Genomic DNA, 20,504 nt, shown 5'->3' with positions numbered 1-20,504 from the left:
AGACAGGGAACCTAAACGAAAGGCACCACTGCTTGAAGAACCTCTCTCCCAAAAGCACCCTCAGCCAAGGCAAAAGTGTCAAATTTTTAAAACTTTGAAAAAGTGTGGAGAGGACCAAGTTGCAGCCTTGCAAATCTGTTCCACAGAAGCTTCAGTTTTGAATGCCCATGAGGAAGCAACAGCCCTCGTGGAATGAGCAGTAACCCTCAGGGAGGCTGCTGTCCAGCAGTCTCATATGCAAGAAATGTATGATACTTTTCAGCCAAAAAGAAAGTAGCCGTAGCTTTCTGTCCCTTATGTTTTCCTGAGAAAATCACAAAGAAGAAGACTGGCGGAAGTCCTTAGTCTGCAGAAGTCGTTCTTTCTAAGGATTAGGACACAAAGGAGGAACAACAATCTCCTGATTAATGTTAATGCTTGAAGAACCTCTCTCCCAAAAGCAGCCTCAACCGAGGCAAAAGTGTCAAAATTGTAAAAAACTTTTGAAAAAGTGTGAAGAGAGGACCAAGTTGCAGCCTTGCAAAATCTGTTCCATAGAAGCTTTGTTCTTGACCGCCCATGAGGAAGCAACAGCCCTCGTGCAAGTGAGCCGTAACTCTCTGGGAGGCTGCTGTCCAGTAGTCTCATATGCAAAACGTATGATACACTTCAGCCAAGAAATAAGTACTTTAAAAAACTAAATTAAGACTCCATGGAGGAGCAACTGGTTTGAACACAGGCCTGATCCTGACCAAGGCTGACAAAAGGATTGTACATCTGGAACATCTGCCAGACGTTTGTAACAAAATAGGATAAGGCAGAAATTTGACCCTTTAGGGAACTTGTCGATAATCCTTTCTGTAAACCCTCTTGGAGAAAATAAAATTCTAGGAATCCAGGAGTAGCCCTTGGATTCACACCAATAGAGATATTTACGCCATATTTTATGATAAATCTTTCTTGTTGCAGATTTACGAGCCTAAATCATGGTCTCTATGACCGAGTCTGAAAAGCCCCACTTTGATAAAATTAAGCGTTCAATCTCCAAGCAGTCGCTTCAGAGAAACTAGATTTGGGTGAAGGCCCTTGAAGTTAGAAGGTCCTTCCTCAACGGAAGTCTCCAAGGTGGAAGAGACAGGTCCACTAGATCTGCATACCAAATCCCTGCAAGGCCAAGCCGGTGCAATGAGGATCACAGAAGCCCCCTCCTGCTTGACCAGAGCAATGACCCAGGGAAGAAGAGCAAACTGAGGAAATAGGTATGCTAGACTGAAGGTCCAAGTACCGCCAGGGCGTCTCAGTACCCGCCTGAGGGACCCTGGACCTCGACCCATACATTGGGAGGCTTAGCATTCTGCCAGGATGCCCATGATCTAATTCCGGCTGACCCCAATCTTGAAAAAGCCCTGTAAAGAGGGAGAAACACGTTGATGATAAACCACAGCTATCCTGTACTTTATGCCATTCATATAAGGAATACTAGTACTGTGCTGAGAAGGACACTGTTCTAAGTTAAGCTACCCTGTGCTTTACGCTATTTCATACAGGAGCACTAAAGACAATATTTCAAGCCAAGCCTGTTCCGATACTGATACACAGAACCCCGAGAATCATAAGAAGAAATCTGAAGGGCGATTTCCAGCTACAAGTTCCTACGAAGCTACAAGCTTAACCCTGCGTGCTTACTTGCACTAAGAGCGGGATTCTTTAATTCTATCAATCTACATTATAGCGGCTGCTATACTTCGTATCTAACGATCCTGACCAATAGGATTTTAACTTGGAGACAACGCCCCTGGCTGGTGACGTCACGGGACACACACGCCTCACGGAGGTGTTATCGGACATACCGATTGAATTTGAAACCATCTATAAGAAGAAGGTAATACGTATTTATTTTACCTAGATATTGATCCTTACTTGGTGAGACTTTGTTTGAGGGGCCCATGCATTTACAGTAATTCAGAGACTGAATTTACTATATTGGCAACATCATTTATCGAGACTTTGTGCTTTTATATACCTCAGTGTTTTTATTATATCGGAGACGTCCGATTTTAATATCTTTACAGTTATGTACTCTTTACTTTTATGTATTTTATCTGTTCGATTAAATTTTTGGCATAGCCAGTTATATATCTATCTTTGTGATTTACTGCCGCACCTTTAGCTTCTTTTAGCGCTTCTCCATACACTTTGTTCTTTAACATATCCTTTTTTTCCCCTATATGTTAGGGACTATAGGGTTGGAGTAGTTTGGTGCTCTCTTGCGCACACTTTTACATTAACACAATCAGGCTTAAAAACCCTTCCGGATGGAGTTCCCACTCCCCCGGATGAAAAGTCTGCCTGCTCAGGAAGTCCGCCTCACGGTTGTCCACCACTGGGATGTGGATCGCCGACAGAAAGCAAGAGTTGACTTCTGCCCACTGAATTATAACTGCAGAGGTGGAACCGAGCAAACGGGATGATGTCCATTGCCGACACCATCAGCCCGATTACCTCCATGCACTGAGCCACTGATGGCCGAGGAGTGGACTGAAGAGCTAGACAAGTATAGAAAATCTGATTTCCTGACTTGTGTCAGAAAAATCTTCATTGATAGGTAATCTATTATGATTCCCAAGAAAGTTACCCTCGTCTTTGGGACTAAGGAACTCTTTTCCAAAATTACCTTCCATCCGTGAGATCGCAGGAAGGATAACATTTCCGTGAGGGTCTTGCTTGTTGTAAGGATGGCGTCTGGACTAAGATGTCGTCCAGATAGGGCGCAACTGCAAAACCCCGGAACTGAAGCACCGCCAACAGCGAACCCAGAACCTTTGAGAAAATTTTGTGAGTTGTTGGCAAGACCGAAGGAGAGAGCCACAAATGGGAAGTGTTCGTCCTAGAAGAGGCAAACCTTAGAAACCTGTGATGATCCCTGTGAATCGGGCCATGTAAGTAGGCGTCCTTTAAATCCACAGTTGTCATAAATTGACCCCTCTTGGACCAAAGGGAGAATGGAACGAATAGTATTCCATCTAGAAGGACAGTACTCTGAGGAATTTAGTTTAGGACTCATGAGATCTAAAATAGGCCTGAAAGTTCCCTCTTCTTGGGAACCACAAACAGATTGGAATAAAATCCCAGACCCCGTTCCTGAATCTGAACATGAACTATCACTCCCATGTTGGAGAGGTCTCTTACAGTTTAAGAACAACTTTTCTGGCCTACAGATAATCTTGAAAGCAGAAGCCTTCCTCTGGGAGGAAAACTTTGAACTATAGTTTTGTATCCCTGGACACTATTTCTACTGCTCAAGGATCCTGAACATCTCAAACCCAAGCCTGAGCAAAGGAAAGTCTGCCCTCTACAAGATCCAGCCCTGGATCGGTGGGCAGACCCTTCATGCTGTCTGATTCAATAGAAGGCTTCTTGGATTGTTTACCCTTATTCCAATGAAGGTTAAACTGTTCCTGCTTGGAGGCGGAAGAATATCCCTTGAGAATTTCAAAAGGAACAAAAAAATTACTGTAACTTTTGATTGTTTCTCTTTATCCTGAGGGAGATGACCCTTACCTCCTGTAATTATCAGATTATTTCCGTCAAGCCAGGTCCAAACAAGGTTTCCCCTTGTTAGAAATCGCTAAAAGCTTAGACTTAGATACAATCGCAGACCAAGGGCTTTAACATAAGGCTCTGCGAGCTAGAACAGAGAAACCTGAAATCTTGCTCCCAGTTTGATAACTTTAAGGGAAGCATCCGTTATAAAGGAATTAGCCAATTTAAGAGCTTTTATCCTATCCTGTAATTTCATCCAGGGGAGTCTGTCCTAATAGCATCAACAACAGCATCAAACCAATATGCCGCTACACTAGTGATGGTAGCAATGCACACAGCTGGCTGCCATTGTAAGCCCTGGTGTACATACATCTTTGAGTAACCACTAATTTTTTGTCCATAGGAACTTTGAAAGCACAACTATCCTCTATGGGTATAGTAGTTCTCTATAGCTAAGTGTGAAACAGCTCATACCTTGGGACGGTTTGCCAAGTGCCTCCTTAACCGAGTCGGCTATGGGAAACTTCTTTTTAAATATAGGAGATGGAGAAAAAAAAAAAAAAGGGTATACCCGGTCTCTCCCACTCCTTAAGCAAGACCTCAGAAGCTTGGGTCTGATACCGGAAAAACCTCTATCGAGGAAGGTACCTCAAAATATTTGTTCAGTTTACTGGATTTCTTGGGATTAACGACCGTGGAGTAGCTGTTGTCCAGAGTAGCTAAAACCTCCTTAACAGACGGAGGTGTTCTAACTTAAACCTGAAGGATTACAACTTCATTATCAGCAAGAGGAATTACACTCTGAAATTTCACCTTCAGATGCTACCATGTTATCCTCCTCGGCTTCTGTGAGAGGACATCTGAAAAAGCAACAACTGCGTCAGAAACCTCACTTACTGAATGTCCGATTTTCCTCTTAAGCTTCCCTGCAACATTGGGAAAGCAGACAACGCATCTGAAACTGCAGAGAGACATGATAAGCGATGTCTTAAGTAACTCCAGCGGGTGCTAGAGAGGAAGCGCAGGGCACTGCATGTGAGGGCGGTAAAATCTGGGACGCTTGAGGAGAAATGCAGCGGCATATATTAAACATTGTCATTAGATTCCTGAACAGCATCCTCTTTAGAAAATGTTAACTCAGCAAAAAGTCTAATCCCTGCAGCTTAAAGTTCTCTCAATACATGAGGGAACAGAAAGTGATTGTGGTTCCACCATTGGCATCCAAACAAAGATCAAGTGACACTTTGTAGAGCCTCTTGTCCATACTAACTCCCAAATTAAACAATTTAACATAGAATGGATTAAATTTTATTAATAAAATCAAATACATAAAAAACGTCCCTTTAAATAATAAACCAACTTTTTTACTGCGTTTAATTTTTGTGTAGACAAAGCCTCAAAAAGCTAAAATAACCTAGCAAAACACCTTCAGCAACACTTGCTGAGGTGCCTACCTCCTCTGAGCAGGGAGCAGTTTTGTTCCGTAACCTGGGTAGCAATCGCAACAGTCTGACTTTGATGTAACACGCATACTATTATTGGAGATGCGTAGTATGCCACGACAAACGTCCAACATCCTCTACAATGGAGCGGAGTGAACAGAAAGGGCGTGCAATCACTAGCTGCCTTCCTGAAGTACCTCGCATCGTGGGCGTGCCCATATGAAATCTCCCGGTCGGCTATAATAAGTTATAAATCGCCAGGAGAATGTAAAACCACCGTTCTAAGTACAACCAGCCCCAGTGCCTGTGACTAAGCTGCCTATAGTGTCCCCTTTGCTCCTAGGAGAATCTATGCCATAATAAAGAGCTATTATGAGGTCAGTCCCTTTTTAATAAATAAAGTGCCCTTTTTTTCTGCGTCAATGTTGTATTTTTATGAACACACCTAACTTTAATATCAGACTGTTATTTCCATGGACATTATTGAATAATGAAATGCTAAGGGACATTTGTCTATACAAAGGGTTAAATGCACACTGACCTACAGTTCCAGTTCAGAGGTGACAAGACAAGTGGAAACCAGTTGGAGATCTGAATAAACAATAGATCAGAAGGATACCACAGGATTCACTAAGATATTTTACAACCCTTACAAACATTTTAGCATTTCAGCACAGATGGTGTACAAGGCCCTGATTTTATCTCAGTTCCTATCACCAACAGCCTAAGGACGTCACATTCTACCCCCCTGATCTAATGATGTCATCTGGTCTCTGAAGAATTTATAGAGTGTGGGCTGGGCTGTGAGAAAGAATGAATGACTATATAAGTTAGTTGCCATTGTAGGCTAAGCAAGCTCTCTCTTCTCACTCACCTCTCTCCTTCCATCTCTCCCTCTCCCCTTTTCCAACTTCCCTTTCCTTCCCTTACATTAGTTAGCAACTTGTTTCTATGTAAATACTTATTTTCTGTAAAATAAAAGAAATACTTTCATCAAGCAGCGTCCTGATTTCCTAAGCTAAAGGTAATATTAGTGTGGAAATAGTAACTAAAAGGTTAGCAGATTCTACATTTGGCACCCCAGATGGGACGTGGATAAATCACTAATTCCACGTTGAACTACAGCTGAATTTGCTAAACTGAGGTGCGGGAGCTGCAAGAATTCCTTGTGAATAGAGGCCAAACCAGACTTATCTGTGTGGGAAGTGTGCAGATCTACAAGACACTGGGTAAAGAGAAAGCTGCAAGTACTGTAAGTATGTTTCTTTGTGTTTATGATATGTCTCTGTATGCTACAGAAAAGTAAATGTATTAATTGTTTCTTGCTGAATTAAGTTTACTAAAATCTGAAAACAAGAGAGTAAACAGACATCTCTGAGGGTAAAGTGTAATAGGCATAGCCCAGTTTTACATGCAGCTCAAAAGGAGATCCCTCTAGGTCTAGATTTTAGGCTAATAATGCAAAAGGTTTGATGATGTTAGATGTGTACTTGTGAGTGTGTACATCTGTACTGTGTATAGTGTGTTGTGTGATCAGTGTGTACATCTGTACTGTGTATAGTGTGTTGTGTGATCAGTGTGTACATCTGTACTGTGTATAGTGTGTTGTGTGAATCTGGTGTGTGTATTGTTAATAAGAATGGAACTGGTTGAGAAATACATTAAGAAATATGCCTCTGTCACATTTATTACATGTGCAGAAGATCCATTGACACGTCAGTTTTATAATGTAATTAAACAATGTGAAAAGCACAATAATGAACTAAGTAGAAAACTGTTTCAGAAAGACATAGAAAAAAGAGAGCTAAGTAATTTACTGAGTATGTTTCTAAGAATAAAAGAGATTGCTGAACAGAAAGAGTTGGAATGGAAGGCAGAAAGAACTGCTATCATAGAACAGCTGGATAAACTTGGTCAATCTATTATGGCTGTTGCTAGTCACTCTGAAAAGAGATGTGAGTGTGATACACTGAGTGAAGAGATAGGCAAACTTACTAAACTGAATGCTGAGCTACAAGAGAGGCTTAATGAATGTGAAGTGAGGTGTGGCATGGGAGAACAATTAGTAATATGTATGGAACAAAAGGAAATGCAGAGAGAGAATGTTATTGCATCACTTAAGGCAGATTTATGGGAGTCTGAATCACAGCTTTTAAATAAGGAACAATGTATCTTGTCTCTTAAAGCACAGGGGATACAAGACAAATGCAACTGTTACAGGAGTAGTCTAGCACATGTGTGTCCTTTAGAAGTAGATGGTAATGAAAGTCAAACTATAGAACTAGATGGACAAACCCCTAACATTCCTGACAGTTCTTTGTTAACTTTAAACCAGGTCCCCTCTACTCTAACTCCTCAAATAGAATGCAGACAAAGTAACCCCCAATTACAAACTAAAGTAAATAATCATAGTAACTCTGCCCCCCTTACAATACAAGACCGTAATAATTTGTGCCATATTTTAGGTCACTTTGATACCTCCACACCACCTGTAATCCTTTCTAATAAGTTAGAAGCTGTTATTACTCAGTATAATTTAGGCAACAGAGATGCCTGTGCTTTGCTTCGGGCCTGGTTGCCATCACAAGTAGCTGCACAGCTAAGGGCACCAGTAGGCACCCATAATGTAGTGTCTCCTGATATTGATGCAAACTGGGGAAATTCAGGGGACAGATTAAAGGAATTACAGTATGTAATGTGTTGTCGTGATGCCAGAGGTACCAGTGCCATAGCAAATGCAATTTTAAAGGAAGGAGATGACCCGATTTTGTTTTGCACTGAGTACCTTGCACTGTATAAGATAACTTATGACTGCCACAACATGTCCCCAGATGATGCAGATTTTCTGTATTCTATGGCAAATAAATGCACATTAATTGACAGTAGTACAAGAATCACTCTTAGAAATGCCAGCTCCTATACCAACTTTGTTAATATACTTAAAGACTGGTTTAAAGACTCAAAGCATAAGAATGCTACTCATAATAATATATCTATGCTAACTGAGAGTCAGGGAAAGCAGAGATTTTTGAGACGTTGTTTTAAATGTGGAAAGTTTGGGCACATCATGAGGGAATGTGTGACATCAATGAGAGATATCAGGGATAAAAATTACATTAGGAGGCAGAACAAAATATCATATTTAAGTAAGGAAGGAAAATACAGTGCTATATTTGAAGGTGAAAAGGAACAGAATATATCTTCTTTAACAAAGAAAGAAATAATAGAAGAACCTACTAGGGAGGAAACTTGCAAAGAGCCCCCATCTAAAAAAGACTATCAGCAAAATTGCAAAGAGCCCTCATCCAAAAAAGAAGGGACAAATGTTCAATTTCAGATGCCTTACATAATAAACTGGCCATTTTGGGCACTGTTTAATTATACACAATTGGCAATGCATCTATTGATATTGAATTTAGCTCAGCCTGTGTATATTGCCAATTGATTGCAGAAATCTGTTTTATTCTCTACATTATATTACCCTGTATTCCATGTATAGTGATGGTAGATTTTTACTATAGGCAAGTAGAGATTTATTTTGTTTTATTTATTTACTTTGTATTTATGTCTATATTAATGCTATGTTTCTTTTTTTAGGGCTATTACTTGAAGAGAAGTGAACTTTGTACAGTCTACTTCTAGAAATTAAGAATTTTGTAATTGTTTATTTTTATTCACAGGTTGTTGCTATCCATGAATAAAATGTTTATAGTATAAAGAAATGCATTTCCCCCTTTTTCTTAAAGACCACGTGGTACTTTATGATGAGCTCATCAGTTACATAAATGTAATATAGTCACAATGAATTATTTGCAAACAATTGATCATAACCAGTTTATTTTAAAAGTCATGGTTTCAAGTACTGTTTTATATGTCTATGTTATTTTGTTTGTGTTATTAATGTCATGAACTAACAATTCTGATTACTTACAGAAGCAACCTATACCATCACCCAAAGAAGCACAAATCATTTACTGTAGAGAAGACTAGATATTTTAAATTGGATAATTGAATGCAAAATCCAAATTTAGTTATTTAAGAACGCTGTTATATTTAAAGAGAACAGCAACATGTTTTGTATGGCGTACTGTTTTTATGTTGTGTTTGTTCTGTTTTATATGTTTAAAATGAATTATTGTTATTTTTTGTAATATGGTTCCTTTTCTATCAAGGAACCAAACGGGGGATCCCTTCACTACCATTTTTGTATTTTTGAGGACATTTTTTATTTTTAAGGACATTTTTTATTCACTACCATTTTTGTATTTTTAGGCACATTTTTATTTTTTCTCTCTTTTTGTTTTTTTTATCACAATAGGTAACATTTTTTTTACTTCCGTATTAGTTTTTTTTATTTTTAAATCTGTTTTGCCACAATGGTTTTCAGTAAAAAAAAATTTCATAAGCCAGTTATGTTTAAAGAGTATAACATTGTCTACTTATAGGTTTAAGTGCTGACCAGTAGATTATAAGACTGTGTACATGCCTTGAAGCAGATAATGATACTATGATTTAATGTTAAAATGACATTAGTATACATGTTTTGCAAAGCTATAGGCTACGTTTTGTTTATGACCTCAGATAGCAAGTATTTTGTATTAATAAATTATAATCTGTCACATATGTATAACATTCAAATCTCACAATGTGCTAGAAAATAATTAGCAAAGTTCGAGCACTACTCCTAGTAGTAGTCATTAAGATTGTGTGTGATATGTAACAATTAATTTGTATCATATGTATAATTACTCTAAATATGCCGATGATTTGATATACATCTCAGATTATTGTTAATTCTAACTGGGAAAAATATATATTGTATTTGTAAAATTGATCTAATCATCATATTCATAATGTGATTGTTAGAATGTGCTACACATTGTAAGGGGATTGTATTTTAGTATTTATTTAGAGTATGGATGTGAATGAATGGTTTTATTTCAGGTTGCCCCACTCACAGAAGAAACTATAAAGTGATCAGTACAACGTTATGATCATAAGTGATTTAATGATCAAAGAGGGGAATGTTGTATTTTATGAACACACCTAACTTTAATATCAGACTGTTATTTCCATGGACATTATTGAATAATGAAATGCTAAGGGACATTTGTCTATACAAAGGGTTAAATGCACACTGACCTACAGTTCCAGTTCAGAGGTGACAAGACAAGTGGAAACCAGTTGGAGATCTGAATAAACAATAGATCAGAAGGATACCACAGGATTCACTAAGATATTTTACAACCCTTACAAACATTTTAGCATTTCAGCACAGATGGTGTACAAGGCCCTGATTTTATCTCAGTTCCTATCACCAACAGCCTAAGGACGTCACATTCTACCCCCCTGATCTAATGATGTCATCTGGTCTCTGAAGAATTTATAGAGTGTGGGCTGGGCTGTGAGAAAGAATGAATGACTATATAAGTTAGTTGCCATTGTAGGCTAAGCAAGCTCTCTCTTCTCACTCACCTCTCTCCTTCCATCTCTCCCTCTCCCCTTTTCCAACTTCCCTTTCCTTCCCTTACATTAGTTAGCAACTTGTTTCTATGTAAATACTTATTTTTCTGTAAAATAAAAGAAATACTTTCATCAAGCAGCGTCCTGATTTCCTAAGCTAAAGGTAATATTAGTGTGGAAATAGTAACTAAATAGGTTAGCAGATTCTACATTCTCTTACCCCCAGAAATAAAGCCAGCACTTACCTCATACTGCCTGATCCGCAAGGCAGTTCCAGGGTTTTGAGAGTTCCTCTCCCTCACATGGGACCGTGAAAATAAAAGAAAAGTCCTGAGTAATATTCCTCAGGTTTTCAGGGTTAGGGAATGCATCAATATATGGGAGGCGCAATGAGAATTATGTCCCATAAGTTCCCATTGCTCTAAAGCCACCACTGCTCTACTGAAGAGACTGATATGGACTATGGCTACACCCTAGGACAAAGTAACAAAATCTTGCACTACTTTAAAAATAAACTCTTGATTGAAGAATCTTTTTCTAACACCTACTTTACCACCTCCTTCCTTGCTGTTAACGTAGGCAAAGAGAATGAATGGGTTGGGAGGCGATATTTAACAGCTTTGCTGCGGTGCTCTTTGCCACCTCCTGCTGGGCAGGAGTGGTATTCCCAATAGTAATAGATCTGTGGACTCATTGTGTCATTAAAAAGGATACCAAGAAGATTAAGCAAATTTAATAGAAGTAAATTGAACAGTAGTTTAAAATTATATGCTGTCAGAATCTTGAAACAAATTGGGTTTCCATGTTGCTTTAAAGTGAATGTAAATTTTGATGCTTAAGTGCCCATTTTTTAAAAATTCGATTAGAAACAGGGGCACTTTAATTCATTAAAACTTACATTTCACTCATGTTGTGAAAAAATAAAATTAAACTTGACAGCAGCTCCAGCCTTCTTCGGTCGTCGCAAGCCATTTCTGACATCGGAAACGATGGATAAATCATCCTCCAATCATGGCTTCCCCCCGGGGGAATCAGTGTCTGGATTCAACACTGATTGAAGGAAGCTGGATTCCTCATTTTAGACCCAGGAAGAGGCTTTGCGACGGGTGGAGGAAGCTGGATCGGCTGTCAAGATTAAAAAGGTATTTTTTCACAACACGAGTGAAATGTAAATTTTGATGAATTAAAGTGCCCCTGATTTTAAACAAATTTAGCATCAAAATTTACATTCACTTTAAGCTTAGCTAAATGCAAAGAAACACCTTTTCCTGTAATTTAGATTTGACAATTGTGCTTTTTACATAGAAGTGCATACTGCACAATTATGGTTAATGCTAACTTACCTTGTGAAACATGCATTGATCTAGTGCTAATTTGATAAAGCAAACCAGATAAACACTTAATAGGCCTTTTCAAAGAGTGAAACCACAGAAATTAAGTTATCAAAACAGTTGGGATACCTTTTATGCAAAACATTTGCATTTCAGTGCATATCACTTATGCTACTCAACTTCTTACAAACCATTTTTTGAGTTAGTGATATGGAACCCAAAACTTCTCATGTGATTCAGTCAGATGCAAATCATTTTCAATAGTTCCCAATAGACTTATATTATATTATCAAAATTTGATAGATACCTAGGTTGATGTCTTGTGCACTACCTGACAGGAAATAGTGCCCTTGTAAATGGATACATTCTTGCAAAGCTGCCTTTCAACAATACAGTGAAAAAATAAAATTTTCATAGAAGTTAGAAAAGTTGCTTAAAAATTGCATGCTCTTAGTCTGAATCATGAAATTATTTTTTGGGTTTCAGTGTCACTGTAAAATAAAGTAATTTTACTATGCATTAACATTTTTAGAAAATGCATATATGTTTTTTTTTTTAAAATATGGTCTCACCATCTCAATCGATAAATGTCAAACAGGGATACACGAAGAGAGTTAATTTACATACCAAGCATTTGTTTTTGCTCTTGGGGAGGAGCTGGAGGCCAGCATGGAAGCAGATCAAAAGGCTCCTGTCCTTGCACAAGGACAGCAGGCTGAAAAATAAATACATATATTTAGGAGACAGAACAAACTTTATAAATTAAACAAAATGTAACCTAGAACACTGAAAAGTAAAAACACCAATCAAAGCAAGGTATAATATTTTCTAAAGGTTAACAATGAAAGGAATTAAAAAGGCAGAATTGCTGGGTCAAAAATATACAAGGTAAATTGCACATAGACATGTAAGCAGTTACTATCCAGAATAAATATGAAGGACAGTTCTGAAGTCCAACTTTTCCAAACTAGATTCCACGAAATAATCTAGAGGAATACAACAAATACATACCTGCTGCATGGCAACATTGTGGGTGAGTATTAAGGTGTTGCTTGGAGGATTACGAACCCCAGGAGGCAAATTTATACTGAGGTACATTCCTAACAGAGGGGAAGAAGCAGGGCGCTGCTGCAGCAGCTTGCAGCAAGCAGTTGGTCGAGGACCCCATTAGGTCTGTGTTGATGTATTAGCTGAAAGAGATCATATGTAAATAAAAACTTAATGGAGTTTAAGTGGTCCAAAAATCTTTTTAAATTCCAAAGAAGGGAAAAGATGAAAATAAAAAGCTCCCACTGAATGTTCTGCACAACAGTCCATGCTTTTAAAGTTTTGGTTTAAAATGATTTATTCCCTTACCAACACGCTGAGTGGACACAACACGTGGGGGGACCTGAGAAGAAGTTGGTCTCATTGTGTTAAATGTTTGGGGGCCTTGGAGCAGCTGGTCGAAGAGCTTGCATGTTCTGGAATGCTGTGGTTAAGAAATTAAAGATGGATAACAAAAGGGTGAACATCAGATGAACATTAGCTGGTTTATTAAAATGTTCAACACCAACACTATGGATCTGGGTTGGTGCACTCAAGGGACTGTCCAAAATCCATTGTGTTATCTGTATTTTGAAAATGGGGCTGATATAAATGTTAACAGAAAATGTAAAACCTTTAGCTTTTGAAAAACTAGGATACGCTTCTAAAATATTCTTGGCAACACTAAATGAAAATAGTGTATACTAAATCAAAAAATGTATACTATAGATCAAGCCTGACAAAACATTACAACAAATTTAGAACAAATACAGTCTAAAATATGAAACATGCTTCATTTTGCACAGGGAACCAAACTTAAGTAATTTCAGCTTCTTGAATAATGCTAAAGCAGCTGTCAATCACGTTTACAAGGTTGAAGATGCCTATAAGCATGCAAACTCAGATTTATAAAACTCCAAAAACCTCAAAGCAAGACAATTACTTACGATGAGGTCTGGCACCTTGAGTGGTCCAGCGTGGTCTCAACTGAGCAATTTGGCCTGCAGGGTAGTATGCAGCACGATTCTGAGCCTGAAAACAGAAATTAATCAGTACTTTTTTAAATCCTGTGAGAACTGTTAAACCATAGTGCAGTTTGTGTCTCATTTTCTAAAGCAAACATACGGGGTGGAATAGCTGCCATGAAATAGTTGGATGGTGGGGCATGGTAAGGGTTGATCACAGGATTAGGTACTCGCACGAACACTTTGCCATTCTTGCATGTACTGATTGGTAAGATGTGCTTGTCGTTCCTCTTTTGCGCTGGGGCAAGAGCAACGTACAATGGTTTGTGGGGCACACAATTCGTCCATTCATTTCTGTGACTGCTTTGGTAGATTCTTCAGGTGGATGAAAAGCAAACAAAACCAAAACCTTGCTGCGACCACCTTCCATCATTACCTAGAAATAAGTTTTTCATACCACCATGTTGAAAGATTTTATGGGGTTTTGATCAAAACAGATTAAGGCCAGACATAATATTTCATTTTTGCAAGGCGAACATTTGACTCCTATGTCATTAAAGTTTTCAGTAGAGATGTATGCAAACCTTGCCTACACATCCAGTAGTAATTTGCCACTGAGATTATTAATTGCAATGCATTCAACAATTATGTACAGTGCCTGCATAATAAACTGGAAGCTTTACAAACCAAAACAAGCAAATCCATAGATGCATTATATAATAGGAATATTAATGGATTCCTTAAAGCAAAAGATGAAAGACACTTTTCACAAAGTGCACCAGAAACAAATGTCATGATCTCAACATATTGGTTTTAGAGTAACTTTACAGAATAGGATTATATAAGAGTTAAAAATAAAAAAAAAAAAGGTAAGAACTCAGGGGAATGCCTTAGATTATGAATAGATAGTCTGAGAATTAAAAAGCTCACATGGAATGAAATACAGGGAAGACTGGATAGGGCCTTTTGGTTCTTAGCCTTCAAAATCTATAATGCCATGGACACAATAAGAATGCTTACCTTGGCACTGGTAATCGTACCAAAATGGTGAGAATTCTTTCCTCAGGTCGTTCATCATCAATACCATCGTCAAGATTTTTAACGTAAAGGTTTTACACCTAAAGCCAATGAGGTTAATGGATGTTTATGAATGCAGCAATGAAATACATCATGTATACGCCTATTTACAAAACAAAAGTTCGGAAAAAACATTTCCAATTTAAAAGGAGTCTAAAACAAAATTTTCTTGTTTCAAAAGATAGATAACTCCTTTACTACCCATTTCCTAGCTTGTGCACAAGCAACACTTAATTAAAGTGAATGTAAACTTGAGCAATACGCGCTCAAGTCATAGGCTATAATTTTAAAGACTTTTAAGGACTTTCATTCATCAAATTGGTATTTTATCCGGATCTGAGATTTTAGCTTTTAATGCTGATAAACAATAAGCGGCATTCATCCGCCTAGCTTGTAGTGATCAATTGACAAATGACAAATCTGCAATCCACTAAGTTTCCCCCAGGCTCATTTCCCAACTGTAATGAATGAATTTGTTGAATCTCCCTGCCATTAGAAAGAAAAGGGATTTATCTTTTTACTAAACTGTAAAGCAAACTGCATTTAATGCTTAAAATGCTAGCTGTTCGAATGAACCATCAGAAGAATCAAGATAAAGATCTAGTTTTATTAAAGTTATTTATCGCACGACATGAAGAAAGTTATTCACGCTGCATATTGTTAGCAATAGGTGACTTATTTTATATACTAACAATTCTTATTCAAAATATTGTATAGTTTGTTTTTAGGTTCATTGTCCCTTTTTAACACTATGTCCCATAGATGCCGATTACACAACTTATCCAGCCACCTACCACATCTGAGTGTTTAAGGCTATGATAAAGCTACAAACTAGAGACCATAATACTAGTGCTATTGACAGTAGACTAGTAGATTGTAGTTTTATACTGTGCATCTAGTTCCAATCTGTCAAAGCAAAAACAGCTAAAGCAGAGTGTGTGAGCGCGACCATTTTACTTTCAATGGGGCCATCTAAGTACCTAGTTTTAAAAAAAAAAAAAAAAAAAAAAAACACACTAGTGTTCTCCACAGAAAATGTTTCCCAGCCTGGTGGCATAATGGTAGCCAGGTGGGGGCAAAATTATATTTTCTATTATATCATTATCTCTATCCAAAGCCCAAATTACACAACGTAACAGGTTAATAATTTAACCTTATTTTTAGCTACAATTTTAGCTGGGTGGTCAGTAAAATCAGCCAGGTGGTGCACTTATTAAAAAGGTCCAGGGGAGAACACTAGTTTCAGTTCTCCCAGCTAATTTTACTTAAGAAGTAAAAGGCTAAATAACCCGTAAATACAAAGTTATGTTAAAGTGACTAAGAACAAAACCCTTATCATATTAACACATTGAACATACCTGGGTATCTGGTGATTCTGTCCTGTTTCATTTGCTCAAATTTTCCTTTTTCAGCTCTGGTTTGCCTTTCTTCTACCTTTTTCTGGGCTCGCCCCACATAAAATGGCCTTGGCCATTCATATCTTTGGCCATTCATGTCATCCACTGCCTTGAAAAAGAATCAGCAGATTATTATCAAAGCATGGATACTAAGAAAAGCCTGATACAGAGATGAAGTTCAAGTGTGGTTATCTTGAATTAAACACGGACAAACCTGTTTTTTTCTTAAGTTATGTGGTAATCTGTAAAAGCATATTTACACCAATGATTTGTAAAAAGCAAAATACTTCTGTAATGCTGTACGATTATGCACAGGCTGGCCTGGGGCATTAGCAGTTTGTCATCTGCTATCAGTTTTGCCGTCTGCTTATAGCCCTATGAGGAAGGATAGTTTTGTACTGGGTCTTGCAGAACTGGTAATGAACGCTAATCTAACAGGCATAGTTGCTCTCCTTTGACAATAACATTCATTGGTTGTTAGCTTAAAGGGACAGTTCATCCAAAAATTCTCCTTTAAATTATTCCAAGGATCCTTTTTACCTGCCAGAGTTTATTAAATTGTTACAAGTAGCTCCTTTACTCCTATTTCAGCATTTGAAATAGCTGATTTAGCCTGTGGTATAGCCACCTATACTGAACATTTTGATACTGGGAGTATATGCTATTGACAAGCCTAAGGACACAGCCAGCAGAAGAAGTTACTCTCCGTGGGATGCAGGATAGTGGAGTAATAAAATAATTGTCCATTTGGTTCTTTATGTATTGAGCTTTGGTGTTCCAGCCAAATAAAAGATAAGGAAGCAAGTTGTGGTACACAAAGTGATAACATAATGGATCTGATTATCAACTCATTGAAATAAGGCTGTGGTTTTCAAAGCACAAAACCACACCTCATATACAAATAAGCATGAAAATGCAATTTCTCAAATAAGTTTTATACTCTGCAGTTGTTAACCTAAGTTATTTTAAATACATTAATGGAAAAACAATTTTACAGTGTACTGTCCCTTTATTTGTTCCTAATGACCCACTTTACAACTGTAGTGTTTTAAATAGTTTTATGGTATCCCACCCATCCTTAAATGTTTTGGCCTCGAAGGCCAAGCTGTTGTTAACACAGCCAAGTAGAAGAAATTACACTACCTAGTGGGTTATAGAAGAGAAAAGGTAATAAAAACAGGAATTTATGTTACCTGGATAAATTTCTCGTCTCCTACGGAGGTATCCGGTCCGACGGCTTCATCCTTACTGTGTGGGATATTCTCAATCCCTACAGGAAGTGGCAAAGAGAGCACACAGCAGAGCTGTCCATATAGCTCCCCTCAGGCTCCGTCCCCCCAGTCATTCGAAGCCGACTGTTAGGAGAAAAAGGAGAACCTTAGGGTGTCAGTGGTGACTGTAGTTTACAAAAATAAAGTTAAACCTGACCAAAATGCCAGGGTGGGTCCGTGGACCGGATACACCGTAGGAGAAAGAAATTATCAGTAAACATAATTCGTGTTTCTCCTACATTGGTGGTATCCGTCCACGGCTTCATCCTTACTTGTGGGAAACAATACCAAAGCTTAGGACACGGATGAAGGGAGGGAACAAGTCAGGTAACCTTAGAACGGAAGGCACCACTGCTTGCAAACACTCTCACTCCAAAAATAGCCTCCGAAGAAGGCAAAAGTATCGAAGTTTGGTAAAATTTGGTAAATGTATGCAGTGGAAGACCAAGTCGCTGCCATAGCAGATCTGTTCAACAGGAAGCCTCATTCTTGAAAGCCCAAGTGGAAGCCACAGGCTCAAGTAGAGAGCTGTAATTCGTTTCAGGGAGTGCTGCCTTCCAGTAGTCTCGTAAGTCAATCGGGATGATGCTTTTCAGCCAAAAGACTGAAGGTCGCAGTCGCTTTTTTGACCTCTCCTCTGCCAGAATAACGACAAACAAGGACGATGTATTGTCTGAAGTCTTTAGTTGCTTTTAGATAAAACTTCAAAGCATCGAACCACATGCAATGTTGTGTAACAGACTTCCTTGTTAGAAAGCTGGATTAGGACACAGAGAAGGAACAACTATTTCCTGGGTAATATTCTTATTGGAAACCACTTTTGGAAGAAAACCAGGTTTGGTACAGTAAAAACTACCTTATCTGTATGGAACACCAGATAGGGTGAATTACACTGCAAAGTAGACATTTCAGAAACTCTTCTAGCAGAAGAAATAGCTACCAAAAACAAAACATTCCAAGATAGTAACTTGATATGTATGGAATGTAGAGGTTCAAAACGTGAAACTCCCTTGAAGAACTGAAAGAACTAAATTTAGACTCCATGGAGGAGCCACAGGTCTGTAGACAGGCTTGATTCTGACTAAAGCCTGAACAAACGCCTGAACATCTGGCACTGGCTGCCAGACGCTTGTGTAACAAAACAGACAGAGCAGATACTGTCCTTTTAAGGAACTAGCTGACAAACCTTTCTTCCAATCCTTCTTGGAGAAAAGATAGTAACCTTGGAATCCTAATCTTTCTCCATGAGTAACCCTTGATTTCGCACCAGCAAAGATATTCCGCCATAGTCTTATGGTTAATTTTCCTGTGGACAGGCTTTCTAGCCTGGATCAGAGTAGCTATTAACTGATTTCCGAAAACCCACGCTAGCTAGAATCAGAGCGTTCAATCTCTAAGCAGTCAGTTGCAGAGAAACTAAGTTTGGATGTTTGAATGGACCTTGGATTAGAGGTCCTGGCCTCAAAGGTAGCTTTCATGGAGGGAATCAACATTCACCAGGTCTGCATACTAAGTCCTGCGTGGCCACGCAGGGAGGGCTATCAGAATTACCGAAGCCTTCTCCTGTTTGACCCTGGCTACTAGCCGGGGGGGAGAGAAGAGGGAAACGGTGGAAAGACATAAGCTGGATTGAACGACCAAGGCGCCACTAAGGCATCTACCAATGTCGCCTTGGGGATCCCTGGGACCCGTAACGTGGAACTTTAGAGTTCTGACGTGACGCATCAGATCCAGATCTGGAAGGGCCCCCATAGTTGAGTTAACTGGGCAAAAACCTCCGGGTGAAGTTCCCACTCCCCCCGGATGGGAAAGTCTGACGACTCAGATAATCCGCTTCCCAGTTGTCCACATCCTGGGATGTGAATTGCTGATAGATGGCAGGAGTGATCCTCTGCCCATTTATGATCTTGGATACCTCCCTCATCGCTAGGGAACTCTTGTTCCTCCCTGATGATTGATGTAGGCTACAGTCATGTTGTCCGACTGAAATCTGATGAATTTGGGCCTCCGCTAGTTGAGGCCAGGCCTGGAGCGCATATAATATCGCTCTCTCAATTCCAAAATGTTTATCGGGAGAAGAGATTCTTCTCGAGACCATAGACCCTGAGCTTCAGGGTACTCCCAGACCGCACCCCAGCCTAAGAGGCTGGCGTCGGTTGTGACAATGATCCACTCCGGTCCTTCGGAAGACTCATTCCCTGAGACAGGTAGATCCTGAACAACCACCAGAGGGAGTGAGTCTCTGGTTTTCTGGTCCATTTGTATCTGGGGAGACAAATCTGCATAATCCCTATTCCACTGTTTGAGCATGCACAATTGCAGTTGTCTTAAATGAAGTTAGAGCAAAAGGAACCAGGTCCATTGCCGCAACCATTAGTCCTATTATCGCCATGCACTGAGCTACATAGAGGGTTGAGGGAATGGGCATGAAGTAACTCGACAAGTGTTTAAAAGTTTTAACTTCCTGACCTCCGTCATGAAAGATCTTCATTTCTACCGAGTCTATTACTTGTTCCCAGGAAGGGAACCCTTGTGAACGGGGACAGAAAACTCTTTCTATGTCACTCTTCCACCCGTGAGACCTTAGAAAGGCTAGAACCATGTCCCGTAGAGCCTTTGGCTTTGTGAAAGGACGACGCTTGTATTAAGATGTCGTCTAGGTAAGGGTGCTACTGCAATGCCCCTCGGTCTTAGCACCGCTAGACAGGGACCCTAGCACCTTTGTGAAAAGTTCTGGGAGCAGTGGCCAATCCGAATGGAAGGGCTACGAATTGGTAATGCTTGTCCAGAAAGGCTAACCTCAGAACTGATGGTGATCCTTGTTGGATAGGGAATATGCAGGTACGCATCCTTTAAGTCCATGGAAGTACATATATTGGACCCTTCCTAATTCATTGGTCAAAATTGTCCGAATGGTTTCCCTTTTTGGAATGATGGAGACTCTTGAGGAAATTTGTTTAGGATTTTTAAGTCCAGGATTGGCCGTGAAAGTGCCTTCCGTTTTTGGGAA

The 20,504-nt window shown here is 39.1% G+C and overlaps 1 protein-coding gene across 1 annotated transcript in view; it reads right to left on the bottom strand.

Annotated features, from left to right (window-relative positions):
- PABPC1 (poly(A) binding protein cytoplasmic 1) overlaps nt 1–20,504 on the bottom strand; it is a 68,633-nt gene that overhangs the window by 15,102 nt on the left and 33,027 nt on the right. The window contains 15 exon segments of the mRNA XM_053715251.1: nt 12,386–12,473; nt 12,770–12,784; nt 12,786–12,902; nt 12,905–12,948; nt 13,115–13,181; nt 13,183–13,229; nt 13,732–13,839; nt 13,910–13,979; nt 13,981–14,049; nt 14,052–14,075; nt 14,078–14,185; nt 14,770–14,793; nt 14,795–14,815; nt 14,817–14,867; nt 16,174–16,332. Of these exon segments, the coding sequence (XP_053571226.1) occupies nt 12,386–12,473; nt 12,770–12,784; nt 12,786–12,902; nt 12,905–12,948; nt 13,115–13,181; nt 13,183–13,229; nt 13,732–13,839; nt 13,910–13,979; nt 13,981–14,049; nt 14,052–14,075; nt 14,078–14,185; nt 14,770–14,793; nt 14,795–14,815; nt 14,817–14,867; nt 16,174–16,332 (1,012 nt within the window).

This window comes from Bombina bombina, chromosome 5 (assembly GCF_027579735.1).
Source record: "Bombina bombina isolate aBomBom1 chromosome 5, aBomBom1.pri, whole genome shotgun sequence".
Lineage (NCBI taxonomy): Eukaryota > Metazoa > Chordata > Amphibia > Anura > Bombinatoridae > Bombina > Bombina bombina.
Note: the sequence above shows the minus strand (reverse complement) of the source record. Positions and strands in the feature narration are given on the sequence as shown.